Consider the following 20,104-nt stretch of genomic DNA (forward strand, 5'->3'; position numbering starts at 1 on the left):
CGAGCGCGATAGTACCCGCCCTCGTCGCACATGTGATATCTTGTGATAGCTGCCGTAGCGAACATTATCGCTACGGCAGCTTCACACGCACTTACCTGTCCTGCGACGTCGCTCTGGCCGGCGACCCGCCTCCTTCCTAAGGGGGCAGGTCGTGCGGCGTCACAGAGACGTCACACGGCAGGCGGCCAATAGAAGCGGAGGGGCGGAAATGAGCAGGACGTAAACATCCCGCCCACCTCCTTCCTTCCACATAGCCGGTGGAGGCAGGTAAGGAGATGTTCCTCGCTCCTACGGCTTCATACACAGCGATGTGTGCTGCCGCAGGAACGAGGAACTACATCGTACCTGTCACTGCAGCGAAATTATGAAAATGGCCGACACTACACAGATCACCGATTTACGACACTTTTGCGATCGTTTATCGGTGCATCTAGGCTTTACACGTTGCGACGTCGTTACTGGCGCCGGATGTGCTTCACTTTCGATTTGACCCCGACGAGATCGCAGTAGCGATGTCACAATGTGCAAAGTACCCCTAAGACTTTTGCCATTGTTATGTCAATCTCAGCCAGCTCCATTCTCTTTTTATAAAGTGGGTGGAGCTCAGGTAGAAGGGTCATGGCCAAACGCTGACAATAATTTTTGATAATTTACTCCACAATACTGGCACAGTTTACAGTAGAAATGTATTGCAGCCCCTGACTGGAGTAAAATTCTTGGCAGTGGCGCACAAACATTGAAATATGCACCAAATTCATTAGGACATGTCGTAGAAATTAATATTATGTAACTTATTCAAGTGCTTACTTTATCAAGATTGACATATAAAATGTCAGTCTTGATGAATTGGGGCCTATGTGAGGTTTGTAAAAAGTTGTTATAAATTTAAAAAGAATTTCACTCCTTCACTCCCCCCCACCAGCTATTTTCTGTTTTCGATTTTTCCTTCCCTTCTTCCAAGAGCCATAACTTTTATATTTTTCCAGAAATATAGTCATATGAGGACTTGTTCGTTGCGGGCGGAATGAGTTGTACTTTTGAATAACTCCATTGATTTGGTGATATATTGTACTGGAGAACGGGGAAAAAATTCCAAGTGCGGTGAAATTGCAAAAAAAGTGCAATTTCACAATATTATTGTTTTTTTTTTTATTTACCATGTTCACTATATGGTAAAATGTACCTAGCATTATGATTCTCCAGGTCAGTGCCAATTCATAGATACCAAACATTTATAGTTTTATTTTAAGTGGTGAAAAACAAAATCAGAAATTGGTCAAAAGAAAATAATAGTGCTATTTTTCAGGATCTAGGGCTGTGTGAGGGCTTATTTTTTGCGTCTCGAGCTGACATTTTTAAAAATACCATTTTGTGTAGATGGGAGGTTTTGATTGCTTGTTATTGCATTTTATTGCGGCAACTAAAAAAACTAAATTCTGGCATTTTGATGTTTTTCTTGCTACATCTTCTACAGATTAATTTATTTGATATTTTGATATTTTGATAGATCGGGCATTTGTGAACATAGCAATGCCAAATATATGTTTTTTTATTGTTTTATTTTCAAGACAGCAAAAGGGGAGTAATTTGAACTTGTGTTTTTTTATTTTTTCATATTTTTCAAAACTTTTTTTTACTTTTTATTAATTTTTTCTAGTCCCCTTAGGGGATTTAAAGCTCACAGTGTCCTATTGCTTCTGCTTTTCAGAGTGGTGCTTCAGCATCACTCTGAACAGCAGAAAAGCTGATCTCCTGTGAATGCTGGCCCTTTACCGACATTCACAGGAACTTTGTCATGGCAGTGACCGAGGTCATCAGTTGACCCCTGGCTATTATGACAACCCATTGGTGTCCCGTGATCATGTCACAGGGCTTCCAATGGTGGTGGAGAACAGTGCACTTCCCGCCGGAGTGTGTTAAATCCCACTGTCCAAGATTGACAGCGGGATTCAAATAGGAAACAGACATAGGTGGATCCACCGGCACCTGTTAGCTGCACATGTCGGCTCATCAGATACGCCGACATGTTAGGGTAAAAATAGGGGCTCATCGCTAGGCACGTCCAAGGTCGTAAAGAGGTTAAAAAAACCAGCAACATATCTTTGGGTATCACATTAGTAATAACCCAAACTATTACAATTTATTACATTATTTTTTCAACTTGTTGAGTGCTATAAAAAAACAAAAAATTAACAACATCAGATTTTACTATTTATTTATTGTTCCCCATTCCTGAAAAGAAAAACTGAAAAAAAATGATCAAAAAAGTCAAATGTATGCCAATATTGTATCAATGAGAAAAACACATGCTGCAATAAATAAGTGCTCATAAAGCTATGTTGATGTTATTAAGGAGTTAAGAGGGCTTTACACGTTGCGACATTGCTAGCGATGTTGCGTGCGATAGCACCCTACCCCGTCGGTGGCACGATATGTGGTGATCGCTGCCGTAGCGAACATTGTCGCTACGGCAGCGTCACATGCACATACCTGTGCAGCGACGTCGCTGTGACGGCCAAACAATCCCTCCCTCAAGGGGGAGGTGCGTTCGGCGTCACAGCGACGTCACCGCGACGGCACTAAGCGGCCGGCCAATAGAAGCGGAGGGGCAGAGATGAGCGGGACGTAACATCCTGCCCACTTCCTTCCTTCCTCATTGCTGGTGGACGCAGGTAAGGAGATGTTCTTCGCTCCCGCTGTGTCACACACAGCGATGTGTGCTGCCGCAGGAGTGACGAACAACATCGTACCTGCTGCAGCAACGATATTAAGGAAATGAGCGACGTGACATCGAGCAACGTTTTTTCACATTTTTGTGCTCGTTGATCGTCGCTCATTTGTTTTACACGCCGCAATGTCGGTAACGGCGCCGGAAGTGCGTAGTGTGTAAAGCCCCCTTAAATAGTAAACTATTGCCACAATTCAGTGTAATAAACTAATTATACCCCCTCCCCCCTCTCCAACACCTAAGGGTCCAGGTTTGTGTTTTCGCTGCTGTCCCATTCTCTGCAGCACTGACGTCACATTGACAGCAATACAGCCAATTACTGAGCTAACCTGGGGATAATAATTTATGGAAACCATAACTTTACTAGCACATTAGATTTGTATTAAATATTAATCCTGACTTATTTTTGGATACTGCTCTATATATTTTTTTTAGATGTTTCAAAGGCTATATTGGCAATAGATGCCAGCAAATGGATTTGTTGCAGTTGACGGCTGGTGACCCTCGCTCCATTTTAGTTGTGGCATTTGTGGCTCTACCTACATTGATGGGCTCCATATGCCTTGCTGTTTAGTAAGTATTTTTTTCAGATTTTAATCTTTTGTAACGCGCCAGACCATTGACTTATCACTATATGAAGATTTCTTGCTAATGTAGCTGTGCATTCTAAGGGAAATTAAGCAAAACCAAAGTAATTCACATCCAACGACAGTCGTTTTGTAACAAGATGTTTGTTTTATGGTTTTATGTTCCACCAACAGTGAGCTTTTTCTTCAAGTTTTGTCTATGAGGACACATTATTTTAAAGAATTTGCACAAATTTCTTATCTATAAACTTATTTCCACTTTATTACCATTCTTTTATATACTATGGAATGAAGGTGCATCCTTCTGGTCCTTGACATGACTCCCCATATTATAGTGATATGCTGGACGTTTTCCAAGTGATAAGACCATCAGCACTTGCTCTAAGGCTGGAGTCACACTTGCGATTAACTCGCACGAGTACAATGCGAGAAAATCTCGCATTGCACTCGGACCAATGTTAATCAATGAGGCAGCTCTGATCTGCTATTTTTTTTTCTCAGTCCAAATCGGACTGAGAAAAAAAATCGCAGCATGCTGCGTTTTGTAGAGTTTCACGTGCGAGTTACTCCAATGCAAGTCTATGGGTGCGTGATAAACAACAGATGTCACACTGACGGCACTCACACCATCCTAGTGACATGCGTTTTTCTAAATACATTTATCGCATGTTGCAGAAAACACTGGAAATGAGTGAGGTCTGCAATGTCGGTCAATCTCTATCTCTGTCAGTCGGTCTCTCTCTCTCTCTGTCTGTCGGTCTCTCTCTCTCTCTGTCGGTCTATCCCTCTCCCCCCTCTCTCATTCTCACCGATCCCCGATCACCAGCACAGCACTGCACAGCTGTCACAAAGCTCCGGCGGCTTTTTCGCTTTTGAAAAATCCGGCCGCTTATTATTCCATCTAGTATTCACTGCTTTCCCCGCCCACCAGCACCTATGATTGGTTGCAGTCAGACACGCCCCCACGTTGAGTGACAGCTGTCTCACTGTCACTGCAACCAATCACAGCTGCCAGTGGGTGGGTCTATATCATGCAGTACAATAAATAAATAAATCATTTTAAAAAAAATGGCGTGCGGTCTCCCTAATTTTCATACCAGCCAGGGTAAAGCCATATGCCTGGAGGCTGGTATTGTCAGGATGGGGAGCGCCACATTATGGGGAGCCCCCCACCCTAAAAATATCAGCCAGCAGCAGCCCGGAATTGCAGCATCCATTAGATGCGCCAGTCCCGGGACTCTACCCGGCTCATCCCGAATTGCCCTGGTGTGGTGGCAATCGAGGTAATAAGGAGTTAATGGCAGCAGCCCATAGCTGCCACTAAGGGGCACTTTGCACACTACGACATCGCAGCTGCGATATCGGTGGGGTCAAATCCAAAGTGACGCACATCTGGCGTCGCAGTCGATATCGTAGTGTGTAAATCCTTTTTGATACGATTAAGGAGCGCAAAAAAGTCCAAATCATATCATCGGTGTAGCGTTGGTCTTACCATAATTTCGGAAGGACCGATGTTATGATGTTGTTTCTCGTTCCTGCGGCAGCACACATCGCTGTGTGTGAAGCCGCAGGAGCGAGGAACATCACCTTACCTGCGTCCTGCGGCTCACGCCGGCTATGCGGAAGGACGGAGGTGGGCGGGATGTTTACGTCCCGCTCAGCTCCGCCCCTCCGCTTCTATTGGCCGCTTGCCGTGTGACGTTGCTATGACGCCGCACGACCCGCCCCCTTAATAAGGAGGCGTATCGCCGGCCAGCGCGACGTCGCAGGGCAGGTGAGTGCATGTGAAGCTGCCGTAGCGATAATGTTCGCTACGGCAGCTATCACCAAGATATCGCAGCTGCGACGGGAGCGGGGACTATAGTGCTCGGCATCGCAAGCATCAGCTTGCGATGTCGTAGTGTGCAAAGTGCCCCTTAGTCCTAGGTTAATCTAGGCAGGCGTCTCCCTGAGATACCTTCCATGATTAACCTGTAAGTTAAAGAAAATAAAGACATACACCCAAAAATCCTTTATTTGAAATAAATGACAAAAAAAACCACACTCTTTCACCACTTTATTAATCCCCAAATACCCATCCAGGTCCAACGTAATCGCCAGAGGTCCCACGACACATACAGCTCTGCTACATCAAAAGCTGACAGAGAGCGGTAACAGACCACTTCCGCTCTCTGTGAGGTCCCCGCAGCAATTGAAGTGAGTCGCGCTATCAGCGATGACGTCACTCAGGTTACCCGCGGCCACAGATCTCAGCTGGAGGACTTCATCTGTGGCCGCGGGTAACCTCAGTGACGGCACAGCTGATAGTACAGATCACTGTCACTCAGGGGATTTGCGGTCACCGGTGAGTCCTTCACCGGTGACCGAAAATCAGGCCATAACACACAGACAGAGCCGCGGGCTGACAATGAAGTCTGGTGAAGTTCATCCGACTTCATTCTGATCCCGAGGCTCTGTCTGTGTCTACTGTCATCTGCCATTCAGCTCTGCTACATGGCTCTGTCTGTGTCTGCTGTCAATGGCCATGTAGCAGAGCTGAATGGCAGATGACATAGTTGCTGAGAATAAAAACGGATCCCATATGGATCACACACGGATTGCACATGGACTACAATCATGAGAAAAATCACAGAATCGCATTGCAGTTGCATTGCACACGGATCAACACTCGGACAGAGCTCATGCAACTTTCTAGCATGAGAATCAGTCCGATTTTTCAATCGCAAGTGTGACTCAAGCCTTACAAAGAGGCAGCAGGAGGAGGCTTTGCTTGGTTCACCTAAGAGAAGAGTTGACAGTGCACAGGTAAAGAGTTTCTGTAAGCCTATATACAGCCAATCAGAGTCTATAAGGCATAGTGATTCTTGCTTCTACACTTTTCCATATGATCTAAACATTGTAACATACAATATTGGATACAATTTTACAACAATATCCCCACCTAGAAGTATTACATTTAGGGGAAAAATGGCAGGCAAGGGGAAGTAATGAAGCTGTATCAAACCAAGAAGTAAAAATCAGAGGCAGTATGGTAAGGGAAGTGGGTAGTCAAAAAAAATGAGCCTAGGTCAAAAAGGGGAGGTAAACCAACTATACGGAACATCCCTGAAACCAGACAAGCTAGGCTATAACCCGAGTCAGGGACTGACTGCTGGAGTTTTAAATAGGAAGGAAACCTGCCCCTGGCTTCAGCAGAGAACTAATTGAAATTACAGAAGAAACAGGTTGAAAGGACACAAATCTCAGCAGTCACTAAACAACACTTGCACTCTTGCAATCCCTAACAAAGATAAGCCACCAAATATTCCTGGTTATTGATGGAATGGTATTATTAATCCTGGGGTGAACCGTGAGTGCTAATTCTTGGATTTCCCATAGAATTCAAAGACGAAAAGACGATGGTGGAAATACTTTTTGGATATGAGTATTGTCAGGGGTTAATTGTTTAGCTCTACGGATCTGCTACACTAGGTCAGGGAGCAACAACTATACTCTCATCTAATATAGGAATAGGTTCAGAGTCCTCTATTTGGGATGAACAGAAACATTGGGACAGAACATTAGCTTTAATGCTTTTAGTACCAGGTCTAAGGGTATGTGCGCACGTTGCTTTTTACCTGCTTTTTACCTGCTTTTTTGCTGCTTTTTCTTCTGCGCTGTTTAATGCCAAAATGGATGTGTTCTTCTATTCAAGCAAAGTCTATGGGAATTTGGGTTTCTTGTTCACACTATGTTGTTCAAAATGCTGCCTTTTTGTGGCAGAACTTTGGTCAAAAACTCAGCTTTGCAGTGCAAAACCCAAATGGCAAAAACAATTGACATGTTGCTTCTTTGAAAAGCTGAGTTTTTGACCAAAGTTCTGCCTCAAAAAGGCAGCATTTTGAACAACATAGTGTGAACAAGAAACCCAAATTCCCATAGACTTTGCTTGAATAGAAGAACACATCCATTTTGGCATTAAACAGCGCAGAAGAAAAAGCAGCAAAAAAGCAGGTAAAAAGCAGGTAAAAAGCAACGTGCGCACATACCCTCAATGTCAAAATAAACCTAGAGAAGAATAAGGCCCTTCTAACATGCTGATTCAAGATTTATAAGGTTTGGCTCCTTCGAGGAAGTGGCACTATTCTTCGAAGGCCCACTTGATTGCCAACAGTTCATGATTGCTGATATCAGAATTCTTTGCGGTAGAAGAAAATTTTTGTGAAAATAAGGCACATGGATGGAGAAGAGTCAGAGACAGTGTAGATTGTGAGAACACCATTCTAAAGGCCCCGTCACACTAAGCAACATCGCTAGCAACATCGCTGCTAACGAACAACTTTTGTGACGTAGCAGCGATGTTGCTAGTGATGTCGCTGTGTGTGACATCCAGCAACAACCTGGCCCCTGCTGTGAGGTCGCTGGTTGTTGCTGAATGTCCTGGGCCATTTTTTAGTTGTTGCTCTCCCGCTGTGAAGCACACATCACTGTGTGTGACAGTGACAGAGCAACAACTAAATGTGCAGGCAGCAGGAGCCGGCTTCTGCGGAGGCTGGTAACCATAGTAAACATCGGGTAACCAAGAAGCCCTGTCCTTGGTTACCCGATATTTACCTTTGTTACCAGCCTCCGCCGCTCTCACTGTCAGTGCCGGCTCCTGCTCTGTGCACATGTAGCTGCAGGACACATCGGGTTAATTAACCCGATGTGTGCTGTAGCTAGGAGAGCAGGGAGCCAGCGCTAAGCATTGTGCGCTGATCCCTGCTCTGTGCACATTTAGCTGCAGTACACATCGGGTAATTAACCCGATGTGTGCTGTAACTAGGAGAGCAAGGAGCCAGCGCTAAGCGGTGTGCGCTGCTCCCTGCTCTGTGCAGCTGCACCCTGTACTCTATACCCTATATATGTACCCTGTGCAGCTGCACCCGGTGGGCGCTGCTCCCTGCTCTGTGCACATTTAGCTGCAGCACACATCGGGTAATTAACCCGATGTGTGTTGTAACTAGGAGAGCAGGGAGCCAGCACTCAGTGTGCGCTGCTCTCTGCACGTGTAGCTGCGTGCGCTGGTAACCAAGGTAAATATCGGGTTGGTTACCCGATATTTACCTTAGTTACCAAGCGCAGCATCTTCCACGCGGCGCTGGGGGCTGGTCACTGGTTGCTGGTGAGCTCACCAGCAACTCGTGTAGCGACGCTCCAGCGATCCCTGCCAGGTCAGGTTGCTGGTGGGATCGCTGGAGCGTCGCAGTGTGACATCTCACCAGCAACCTCCTAGCAACTTACCAGCGATCCCTATCGTTGTTGGGATCGCTGGTAAGTTGTTTAGTGTGACTGGACCTTAAGGCTGCTTTCACACTACGTTTTTTTAACATGCCTCGTGAACATTTTTTGCTGCAAAAGCAAATCCTGTTTTTGCAAAGAGAAACGCTTGTGTTATTTTACAGGATCCTGTCACTTGAAGTTTATGGGCAGGCATTGGAGTCATGTGATGGGGAGTGAGGGGAACTGAACCTGACAGAGTGGAAATTCAGACGCAGCAGGGGGCAAAAGAGAGAGGAGAGGGAGAGAGGAGGAGAGAGGAGAAGAGAGAGAAGAGAGGAAAAGAGAGAGAGGAGGGGGAGAGAGAGAGGAGAGGAGAGAGGAAAAGAGAGGAGAGAGAGAGGAAGGGAAAGGAAAAGAGAGAGAGGAGAGAGAGGAGAAGAGAGACAGGAGAGAGAGGAGGAGAGAGGAGAAGAGAGAGGAAAGAAAGGAGGAGGAGAGAGGAGAAGAGAGAGAGGAGAGAGAGGAAAGAGAGAGAGAGGAGGAGGAGAGAGAGAGAGGAGGAGAGAGAGAGGAGATAGAGGAGAGAGGAGAGGTTAAGAGAGAGAAGAGTGGTGTGGCGAGGGAAGAGGAGAGAGGAGAAGAGGAGAGAGAGAGGAGGAGAGAGGAGAAGAGAGTAGAGAGGCAAAGAGAGGAGAGAGAAGAGGAGAGAGGGAGAGAAGGAGAGAGAGGGAGAGAGCGAAAGAGAGGAGAGAGAGAAAGAGAGAGGAGAGGGAGAGAGAGAGAGTGAGATGAGAGAGGAGGAGGAGAAGAGAGTAGAGAGGCAAAGAGAGGAGAGAGAAGAGGATAGAGGGAGAGAGGAGAGAGAGAGAAGAGAGAGAGAGAGAGACTGTGATCACGCCAGGCTGGTTTCTGGCCAAGCAGGATCCTGTTTATCAGCATACCACCGTTCACATGCGTTTGCGTGCTGTATAGTCAGGATCCAGCGACTTGCAGTATTTGGATGCAGCTCAAAAACGCTACAAGTAGCGTTTTTGAAAAAAGTAAAAAAAACTGCAAGTCACTGGATCCTGACTAAACCGCACGCAAACGCATGTGAACGCATGTTGACGCGAGTCCATTGCAAATGCATTGAAATGAAAATGCATTTGCACTGGATCCGTTTTTGCGTTAAAAAAACGTTCAGGACGCATGTTATAAAAACGTAGTGTGAAAGCAGGCTAACTCCCATCTCAGACTTCTTCTACCACAACAGGATTGTCTAAGTCAGGCTGGACCAACACTTCAGAGTCAGATGAAAATAGTTTCTTTAACTCCAAGAAAGTCTTGTTTGGCTTAGGTTTCCAGCAAACCATACTAGCCCCCTTCTTAGTCAAATCAGGTAATGAATTAGCCATCTTAGAATTTTTTTCAAATAAATTTACGATAATAATTGGCAATCCCAAGAAAGCATTTCAAGGCCTTGGCCTTAGGAAGCTAACCCCTTGGATCTGGAAATTACATTTTTCACCAATAACAAATTATCTCAAAGTCTTTTGAGTACATGCATGTGGTACATGGGATTCATAATTGGAAGAAAAAAACAAGATGTCATTGAAATAGACAACCACATATTGACCACTTATCTCTCTGAATAAATCAAACTTCAATGTTTATTGGTGTCCATGTTAAAAAACACAAGCATGGGATAAAAGGATCTTATGCATTTCAAGCGTACACTTATTTCTGATTAAGAGTGCAGTGTACGCTTGAAATGTGTAATATGCGGTTATCCCATGCTTGGGTTTTTAATATGAATATCATTAAACACTGAAGTTTTATTTTTTTAGCACTTTGACTTTGCATTTCCTGTTGGTCGGCAGGCGGAAGAAGGCACATTGCACTTTATGAAAAAAGTTTCATTATATAAGTACAGACCACAATGTTTGCTCCTTACCTTTGTTTGTTATATCTCTGAATATGTTATTATTAACACAATTTTGAAAAAAAATGCTGGGGTGTTTAGAAGCACAAAATACATCACAAGATACTCATAGTGCCCTTCAGGTGTGTTAAAGGGAATCTGTCAGCAAGTTTTTGCTATGTAAGCTTAGGACAGCATGCTGTGAGAGTTAAAAAAAACAACTGTGTTTCTCTTATCAGTGTGTGTGCTGTTTACGTAAACTAAAAGATTTATTACCCTGTGATTACCATTATAGGAATAGAAACTCACTTGCATGCCAGTCCTACATGTCCCCTGGTATAATTGACACCTCACAGTCAATGCACATTCTCTATCGAGATCCTGGTGTGAGCAGAGGGCAGCTCTCAGCCGGGCTGTGTTCCTGAATCTAAATTCTTATATTACTGACTGAAACCGTTCTGAAACAATTAATGTGATTCAGAATCTCCTTTCCTGCATTATGTTGCTGTCAGAGAGGTAGGAAAAATCTGCTCACAGATTCCCTTTAAATGTCATCTTCCACTCATCTCCTTCTCACACCAAGATCAAGTTTAATAAGCCATTGGGTTCCCAAGAGCTAATTATGGAGTTCAGTTCAGGGATGAGTGGCAGAGGATACTGATTCTTGTCACTGATTTTGTTATGTTCCAATAGTCAATATAAGGTCTTATGCCGACGTCACACGGTACGATATATCGGGCGATATGTCGGCGGGGTCACGTCGTAAGTGACGCACATCGGGCATCGTTTGATATATAGTAGCGTGTGGCAGCTATGAGCGACGGTGAACGAGCAAAAATACTTACCTTATCGTTGCGCGTTGACACGTCGCTCATTTTCAAAAAGTCATCCTTCATCTGTGCACCGGTTGTTCATCGTTGCTGAGGCAGCACACATCACTCCGTGTGACACCCCGGGAACGACGAACACAGCTTACCTGCGGCTGCCGGCAATGCGGAAGGAAGAAGGTGGGCGGAATGTTTATATCCCGCTCATCTCCGCCTCTCCGCTTCTATTGGGTGGCCGCTGTGTGACGTCGCTGTGACGCCGAATGTCCCACCCCCTTCAGGAAGTGGATGTTCGCCGCCCACAGCGAGGTCATTCAGGAGGTAAGTACATGTGACAGGGGGTTAACGACTTTGTGTGAGACGGGCAACTAATTGCCCGTGACGCACAAACGACGGGGGCGGGTATGATCGCTCGTGCGATCGCACGATAGATCGTACTGTGTGACGCCGGCATTAGACCAACATCTTTTTTATTGCCAAAAAATGAAGCCTGACTCCAATGGTGACATGAATCCAGTTTGCAGACTGTCTGCTATATAATCTTTCATGGCCTGACATTCTGAGCCAGAAAGATTATATATTTTACAATTGGGAAGAATGGAATTGGGTACAGTATAAGATCAACAGGACAATCATAAGCTCTCTCTGTTTTCAAATTCGGACATGGAAAAGAAATATCAGAAATGTTTTCAAATGGGAGGTATACCACTGTATATGATTTTTGACAGATTCACAGATAAGGACATAGATTTCTTCTGACACTCAAGACTCCAATTTACAATATCACCTAAGTGCAACCATTAACAGGTTTATGAATACATAACCAAGGCATGTCACAGCCGTGGATAAAGTTACTGGAACAATAAATTATATGGGTTCACTATATAGGGTGCCAATCAGTGGGGACAAACTTCACCACACCATAGGCGAGAAGTGTATTACCTATGGCAATGACTTTCATGGGAATGCATAATTTAAGTAATGGTAGATAAACTTTTTTTTGCTACTTTGACATCAACAAAATTGGCTCCTGAATTGCAATCAATAAAGACGTCAAGCTACATGTTTTTGTCAAGATAAGATAAACAGAGTTTAATGCTTAATTATTACCAAAGGGTAATTACCCAGTCAGTCTGAGTCAGTCTGGTGTTCTCGTCTGCGATCCCGCATGTGTTGATATAGCCAGAGTGCCAGGGACATGGCTGTGTATAGGGAGGCAGGTGCAGAACACTGATCCCCAAAAATCTTTTTATCTAGTCCAATAGTCCAATATGGAGTAGACAGGGTCAGATTAAGGTTGGTGGGGACCCCTGGGTGGAAAATCTGGTGTAACGGGGGCAGGGGGCACCTCAGGGGGTGTAGTCGGGTCCCCTCGCCTTGTGGGCCGCAGGCTGAACCCCGGCCCGGCCGTTACTTGCAAAACAGGTGTGTTGTTGGGGCAGAGTGTGGATGCATGGGGCCCATTCATGACAGCGTTCTTTCTCAGCTCTCCAGCTCCTTTTTCACTTTCAGGAAAGAGACAATTGCAGGCAGAGGATAAACCAAACACCGATTTATTAAACAAAGCTTCCATCTTTTTGTTTGCAGCAGGTTTACTTTAGTACGTTACAAGTTACAAGTCCTCTTCTACAAAAACGGTTTCCTTTTTCTCTACGGGCACTTTCCTTTGCCTGCAGGGGACATACGTTAACCCCCTAGTAGCTGCGCTCTAACCCGGATTTACTGTAGGGCAGATCCAGCACACACTACCGGCTCTGGATAAGTTCTCACCTCTCCACTTCTTTGTCAGGGCACTAACCTTCGCCTGCAGGGGCCACTTGTTATCCCCCTGATAGCTGCACTCCACTCTAGTACACACCACCGTCTCCGGACTAGTCCCAACTCTTCCACCGTTTCTCATGGGTTTCCTCTGCTTTCTAGCCAAGAGTACTCACTCAGGCTGACTGCCTCGTCTCACTCCCACACTCTGCCCCGTCACCTCAGACCGAGCTTGCTCGCCTCTCACATCTCACAGCACACTGCCCTGCATTCAGAGCCCAACCCCCCTTCTCTTCCCTCCTAGGCTGCCCTGCCCCTTCCTTCCCTGTCACTGTTACCAGGGGAACCACTCACTACACTGGCACCTAGGGGGGGAAGAACCGTACATAACACATAACATTGTACAATGTGCCACCATACTCCTGTGGCGTCTTCAGGGGGGGAAAAACGTCTTCTCCACACTAGGGGTCCGTCCACCCCTTACATTCCTCCCCTCTTTAACCTCAGCCTCCTGGCGAGGTTCGGCACCTGCAAGACAACGCATATGGAAAACACACACACGTTTCTTCAGCAGTATTCTTTTTCTTTCTTATCAATAAAAAAAAAACATTTTAAAACTAACGTATCAAAGCACACCAGATTGGCACACAAGTTTGGTGCCCGGAGTCCCTCCAGGGAAGCTCCCGGTCTTAGTCGCACATCTGCCCGTAGGCCCTCCTCAGGTGCTCCCGGTCTTAGCTGACCTTCTGCCCGGAGGCTATTTCCAAGCGCTCCCGGTCTTTGGGTGGGCAGAAAACAACAAGACACCAAGATTCCTTCTTAACAGTCACGGAAGGAGTCCACGCACAGTTCTGCATTAAGCTCCTCCCGGGTTCAGTACTTTTAACGTTACTGTAACTGGAAACATTCACCGGCTTTCAACAGTACCGGTTTTCAACGGCAAACAAATCACTCTCTTCCGGATGATTACCTCTGGTTCTGGGATATCTTGCCAGTACAGGGCCTTAACTCCTGAGGGGGGCAGAGGGCCTACCTTAATAGACGCGGGTGCCTCCGGAATCTGTACGGATGCTCCTGGTGGCCCGCTCCCCAGAGTCAGCCGGGACTTGTAGGTGGCCCGGACTTCCGTCGTCGTTTCCCCGGTAACGGCATCCCATGAGGTAAAAAACGTGACCTTCGCTGGTTTCTCCAAGACTCCAGTCACGGCCGGTATCATGCTTGCCGGCAACGTGATGGTGGGTAACTCTCCCACCGAGCTCTCCATCGGACGTCCTCTTCTGCGTCCTACGGGCACCAGCGCTCCCGCTACGGCTTGCTTGTCTGTCCTGGCCTCCATTTTGTGTAGCACAGGTAACTGGAACTGTTGCTTCTGCTGCTGGGATTGCAATGGCGCCGGGGAAGGTGGAGGCGGTTCTTCTTTTCCCGCTTTAGCACACACTCCGCCCCCGGCTTCACCCACCAGGTCTGCATAGCGTTGGTGACGCCTTTTCTTTCTTGCGGCGCCGCCCACGTCTCTAGACCTCTGCAGCTTCTTGGGGCAAGTACCTCCCCTCTTTGGGTGGCGCACTCCGGGCTTCTTCCTCCCAGGCAAGCCCAGCGCTTTTCGTTTGGCGCCAACTTTTTGCGCCTCTGCTGAGTCCATGAGGACAGCCGCCATTTTGCCGCCATCTTGTGGCCCGTTCAGCACGCCAGGCACCACTTGATCTTCCTCACAGTCTCTGGTCGTGGTTTCTTGCATGCAGGCTTCATCCTGCCGACTACGCCAGTTTGTAACGGGGGCAGGGGGCACCTCAGGGGGTGTAGTCGGGTCCCCTCGCCTTGTGGGCCGCAGGCTGAACCCCGGCCCGGCCGTTACTTGCAAAACAGGTGTGTTGTTGGGGCAGAGTGTGGATGCATGGGGCCCATTCATGACAGCGTTCTTTCTCAGCTCTCCAGCTCCTTTTTCACTTTCAGGAAAGAGACAATTGCAGGCAGAGGATAAACCAAACACCGATTTATTAAACAAAGCTTCCATCTTTTTGTTTGCAGCAGGTTTACTTTAGTACGTTACAAGTTACAAGTCCTCTTCTACAAAAACGGTTTCCTTTTTCTCTACGGGCACTTTCCTTTGCCTGCAGGGGACATACGTTAACCCCCTAGTAGCTGCGCTCTAACCCGGATTTACTGTAGGGCAGATCCAGCACACACTACCGGCTCTGGATAAGTTCTCACCTCTCCACTTCTTTGTCAGGGCACTAACCTTCGCCTGCAGGGGCCACTTGTTATCCCCCTGATAGCTGCACTCCACTCTAGTACACACCACCGTCTCCGGACTAGTCCCAACTCTTCCACCGTTTCTCATGGGTTTCCTCTGCTTTCTAGCCAAGAGTACTCACTCAGGCTGACTGCCTCGTCTCACTCCCACACTCTGCCCCGTCACCTCAGACCGAGCTTGCTCGCCTCTCACATCTCACAGCACACTGCCCTGCATTCAGAGCCCAACCCCCCTTCTCTTCCCTCCTAGGCTGCCCTGCCCCTTCCTTCCCTGTCACTGTTACCAGGGGAACCACTCACTACACTGGCACCTAGGGGGGGAAGAACCGTACATAACACATAACATTGTACAATGTGCCACCATACTCCTGTGGCGTCTTCAGGGGGGGAAAAACGTCTTCTCCACACTAGGGGTCCGTCCACCCCTTACATTCCTCCCCTCTTTAACCTCAGCCTCCTGGCGAGGTTCGGCACCTGCAAGACAACGCATATGGAAAACACACACACGTTTCTTCAGCAGTATTCTTTTTCTTTCTTATCAATAAAAAAAAAACATTTTAAAACTAACGTATCAAAGCACACCAGATTGGCACACAAGTTTGGTGCCCGGAGTCCCTCCAGGGAAGCTCCCGGTCTTAGTCGCACATCTGCCCGTAGGCCCTCCTCAGGTGCTCCCGGTCTTAGCTGACCTTCTGCCCGGAGGCTATTTCCAAGCGCTCCCGGTCTTTGGGTGGGCAGAAAACAACAAGACACCAAGATTCCTTCTTAACAGTCACGGAAGGAGTCCACGCACAGTTCTGCATTAAGCTCCTCCCGGGTTCAGTACTTTTAACGTTACTGTAACTGGAAACATTCACCGGCTTTCAACAGTACCGGTTTTCAACGGCAAACAAATCACTCTCTTCCGGATGATTACCTCTGGTTCTGGGATATCTTGCCAGTACAGGGCCTTAACTCCTGAGGGGGGCAGAGGGCCTACCTTAATAGACGCGGGTGCCTCCGGAATCTGTACGGATGCTCCTGGTGGCCCGCTCCCCAGAGTCAGCCGGGACTTGTAGGTGGCCCGGACTTCCGTCGTCGTTTCCCCGGTAACGGCATCCCATGAGGTAAAAAACGTGACCTTCGCTGGTTTCTCCAAGACTCCAGTCACGGCCGGTATCATGCTTGCCGGCAACGTGATGGTGGGTAACTCTCCCACCGAGCTCTCCATCGGACGTCCTCTTCTGCGTCCTACGGGCACCAGCGCTCCCGCTACGGCTTGCTTGTCTGTCCTGGCCTCCATTTTGTGTAGCACAGGTAACTGGAACTGTTGCTTCTGCTGCTGGGATTGCAATGGCGCCGGGGAAGGTGGAGGCGGTTCTTCTTTTCCCGCTTTAGCACACACTCCGCCCCCGGCTTCACCCACCAGGTCTGCATAGCGTTGGTGACGCCTTTTCTTTCTTGCGGCGCCGCCCACGTCTCTAGACCTCTGCAGCTTCTTGGGGCAAGTACCTCCCCTCTTTGGGTGGCGCACTCCGGGCTTCTTCCTCCCAGGCAAGCCCAGCGCTTTTCGTTTGGCGCCAACTTTTTGCGCCTCTGCTGAGTCCATGAGGACAGCCGCCATTTTGCCGCCATCTTGTGGCCCGTTCAGCACGCCAGGCACCACTTGATCTTCCTCACAGTCTCTGGTCGTGGTTTCTTGCATGCAGGCTTCATCCTGCCGACTACGCCAGTTTGTAACGGGGGCAGGGGGCACCTCAGGGGGTGTAGTCGGGTCCCCTCGCCTTGTGGGCCGCAGGCTGAACCCCGGCCCGGCCGTTACTTGCAAAACAGGTGTGTTGTTGGGGCAGAGTGTGGATGCATGGGGCCCATTCATGACAGCGTTCTTTCTCAGCTCTCCAGCTCCTTTTTCACTTTCAGGAAAGAGACAATTGCAGGCAGAGGATAAACCAAACACCGATTTATTAAACAAAGCTTCCATCTTTTTGTTTGCAGCAGGTTTACTTTAGTACGTTACAAGTTACAAGTCCTCTTCTACAAAAACGGTTTCCTTTTTCTCTACGGGCACTTTCCTTTGCCTGCAGGGGACATACGTTAACCCCCTAGTAGCTGCGCTCTAACCCGGATTTACTGTAGGGCAGATCCAGCACACACTACCGGCTCTGGATAAGTTCTCACCTCTCCACTTCTTTGTCAGGGCACTAACCTTCGCCTGCAGGGGCCACTTGTTATCCCCCTGATAGCTGCACTCCACTCTAGTACACACCACCGTCTCCGGACTAGTCCCAACTCTTCCACCGTTTCTCATGGGTTTCCTCTGCTTTCTAGCCAAGAGTACTCACTCAGGCTGACTGCCTCGTCTCACTCCCACACTCTGCCCCGTCACCTCAGACCGAGCTTGCTCGCCTCTCACATCTCACAGCACACTGCCCTGCATTCAGAGCCCAACCCCCCTTCTCTTCCCTCCTAGGCTGCCCTGCCCCTTCCTTCCCTGTCACTGTTACCAGGGGAACCACTCACTACACTGGCACCTAGGGGGGGAAGAACCGTACATAACACATAACATTGTACAATGTGCCACCATACTCCTGTGGCGTCTTCAGGGGGGGAAAAACGTCTTCTCCACACTAGGGGTCCGTCCACCCCTTACACTGGTGGGGGCCCAATAACGTCAGCGCTCAGGCAGCCAACCACAGCACACCCACTAGTCACGCGCAGAATGAGGATCTGAGAGTTGTATTGAGTTGAGACCTCTGGCGCACTCCATGAAACATTGGCGCAGCCGGCAGGTAACAAATCACAGGAGACCAACAGGAGCGGCTGAGATAGAAGTCTCCTGAATGTGAGTATGACACAGAGTTCAGGGGACATAAATTTAAAGCATCCCTCCAGCAACATACACTCTCCATATTCCCTCAGCATCATACACCCCACAAATCACACCACATGGGAACCTCCAGCATTGTACGACTAAAAACTCCCCAGCAAGCATCGCCTCCAGCATTGTACCCCTCAAATGCCGCCCCACCAGCATCGTACCCCGTCAAATCCCCACAGCATGTTACACCCCCCAAATCCCACCACAGGCATCCCCCTCAGCATTGTACACCCCCTTAATCCTCCCTGCTTATGAAGCAGGGAGGATTTAGGGGGTTTACAATGCTGAGGGGGATGCCTGTGGTGGGATTTGGGGGGTGTAAAATGCTGTGGGGATTTGATGGGGTACCTCTCCAAATCCCATCACTGGCAAATCCCCAGCATTGTACATCACTCCAAATCCCACTGCAAACACCCCCTCAAATACCACAGGAGGAATCCTCCCCAGCATCGTACACCTCATAAAAATGCCACTACAGGCATCCCCCACAGCATTACACCCCCCTCAAATCCCCCCCATCCACTAGAGGCACCCCCACAGCATCATACACCCTCCCCCCAAATCCCACTGCAGACATCCCCCCAACGTTGTACACCGCCCAAATCCCGCCGCAAGCATTCCCCCAGCATTGTACACCACCCAGATCTTGCCACAGGCATCCCCCCAGTGTCATACACCACCCAAATCTCGCCACAGCCATTCCCCCCAGTGTCATACACCGCCCAAATCTCGCTGCAAGCATTCCCCCAGCATCGTACACCTCCCCAAATCCTAGTGCAAGCATCGAACCAGCATTGTACATCCCCTGCAAATCCTATCACAGGCAAACCCCCAGCATTGTACACCACTCCAAATCCCACTACAAGCATTCCCCCATCATACACCCCCCAAATCCCCAGCATTGTACACCAACCATATCCCACAATCATTTTACACCCCCTGCAAATCCCACCAGAGGAGCCCCCAGCGGCATCACATCAGCCCCCCCACCCCATCAGAGGAGCCCCCTGCAGCATAGCATCAGCCCCCCACCCCACCAGAGTAACCCCCAGCAGCATCGCATCAGCTCCCCACCCCACCAGAGGAGCCCCCAGCGGCATCGGATTAGCCCCCCACCCCATCAGAGGAACCCCCAATGGCATCAGATCAGCCCTCCATCAGAGGAACCCTCAGCAGCATCGCATCAGCCCCCCTACCCCACCAGAGGAGCCCCCAGCCTGGAAAATATTCCTGCATGCATTTCTGACTCACATATGGTTTCTGGGAATAAGGATGTCACAGTAGTATGCCATTTTTGCAGATGCACAAGAACATTTACCAAACCTAACCAAAATTGCATTTTACAGGCCAAAAAGGTTAGGAAACAATTTTTCCTGCATAATCACTTGTATAAACGGGAGGAAAAAAATATCCCTTTTAGCGTTTATTCACACGTAGTGGGGGTTTTTTTTTTGTTTTTTTTTTTACTTTACAACTGGGAGGGCCCTGACATACATTTTGCAGGTACCTCTGTCATACATAATTTCTATTTAGCTATTCCCCAGTATTTTACAATTATTGTGGAAACAGGAACGGTGCGTTTAGTGTATCAGGCAGCAGTAAATGCTAGAGTACTGCTTTATAACTATTTGCCAAGGCCACTAACAACGTATTAATGTGGCTGATGTGGACGGATGGCACAAGTCAAGCTGGGAACCCCTAAATATTGTGGCAACAGGAATGGTGTGTTTAGTGTATCAGGCAGCAGTAAATGCTAGAGTACTGCTTTGTAACTATTTGCAAAGGCCAAGCAAAGGTCAAGCTGTGAACCCCTAAATATTGTGGAAAACAGAACGGTGTGTTTAGTGTATCAGGCAGCAGTAAATGCTAGAGTACTGCTTTATAACTATTTGCAAAGGCCACTAGCAACATATTAATGTGGCTGATGTGGACACCACAAGCCAGGCTGTGAAC

The 20,104-nt window shown here is 48.0% G+C and overlaps 1 protein-coding gene across 2 annotated transcripts in view; it reads left to right on the forward strand.

Moving 5' to 3' along the window:
- The window catches only part of LOC142309807 (protransforming growth factor alpha-like), a 103,263-nt gene that overhangs the window by 68,553 nt on the left and 14,606 nt on the right, over positions 1–20,104 (forward strand). For both annotated transcript variants that reach the window (XM_075347262.1, XM_075347264.1), the window contains exon 4: positions 3,164–3,301. In XM_075347262.1, coding sequence (XP_075203377.1) covers positions 3,164–3,301 — 138 coding nt within the window. The remainder of the gene's footprint in view (positions 1–3,163; positions 3,302–20,104) is intronic.

The sequence above is a fragment of the Anomaloglossus baeobatrachus genome, chromosome 5, assembly GCF_048569485.1.
Source record: "Anomaloglossus baeobatrachus isolate aAnoBae1 chromosome 5, aAnoBae1.hap1, whole genome shotgun sequence".
Classification (NCBI taxonomy): Eukaryota; Metazoa; Chordata; class Amphibia; order Anura; family Aromobatidae; genus Anomaloglossus; species Anomaloglossus baeobatrachus.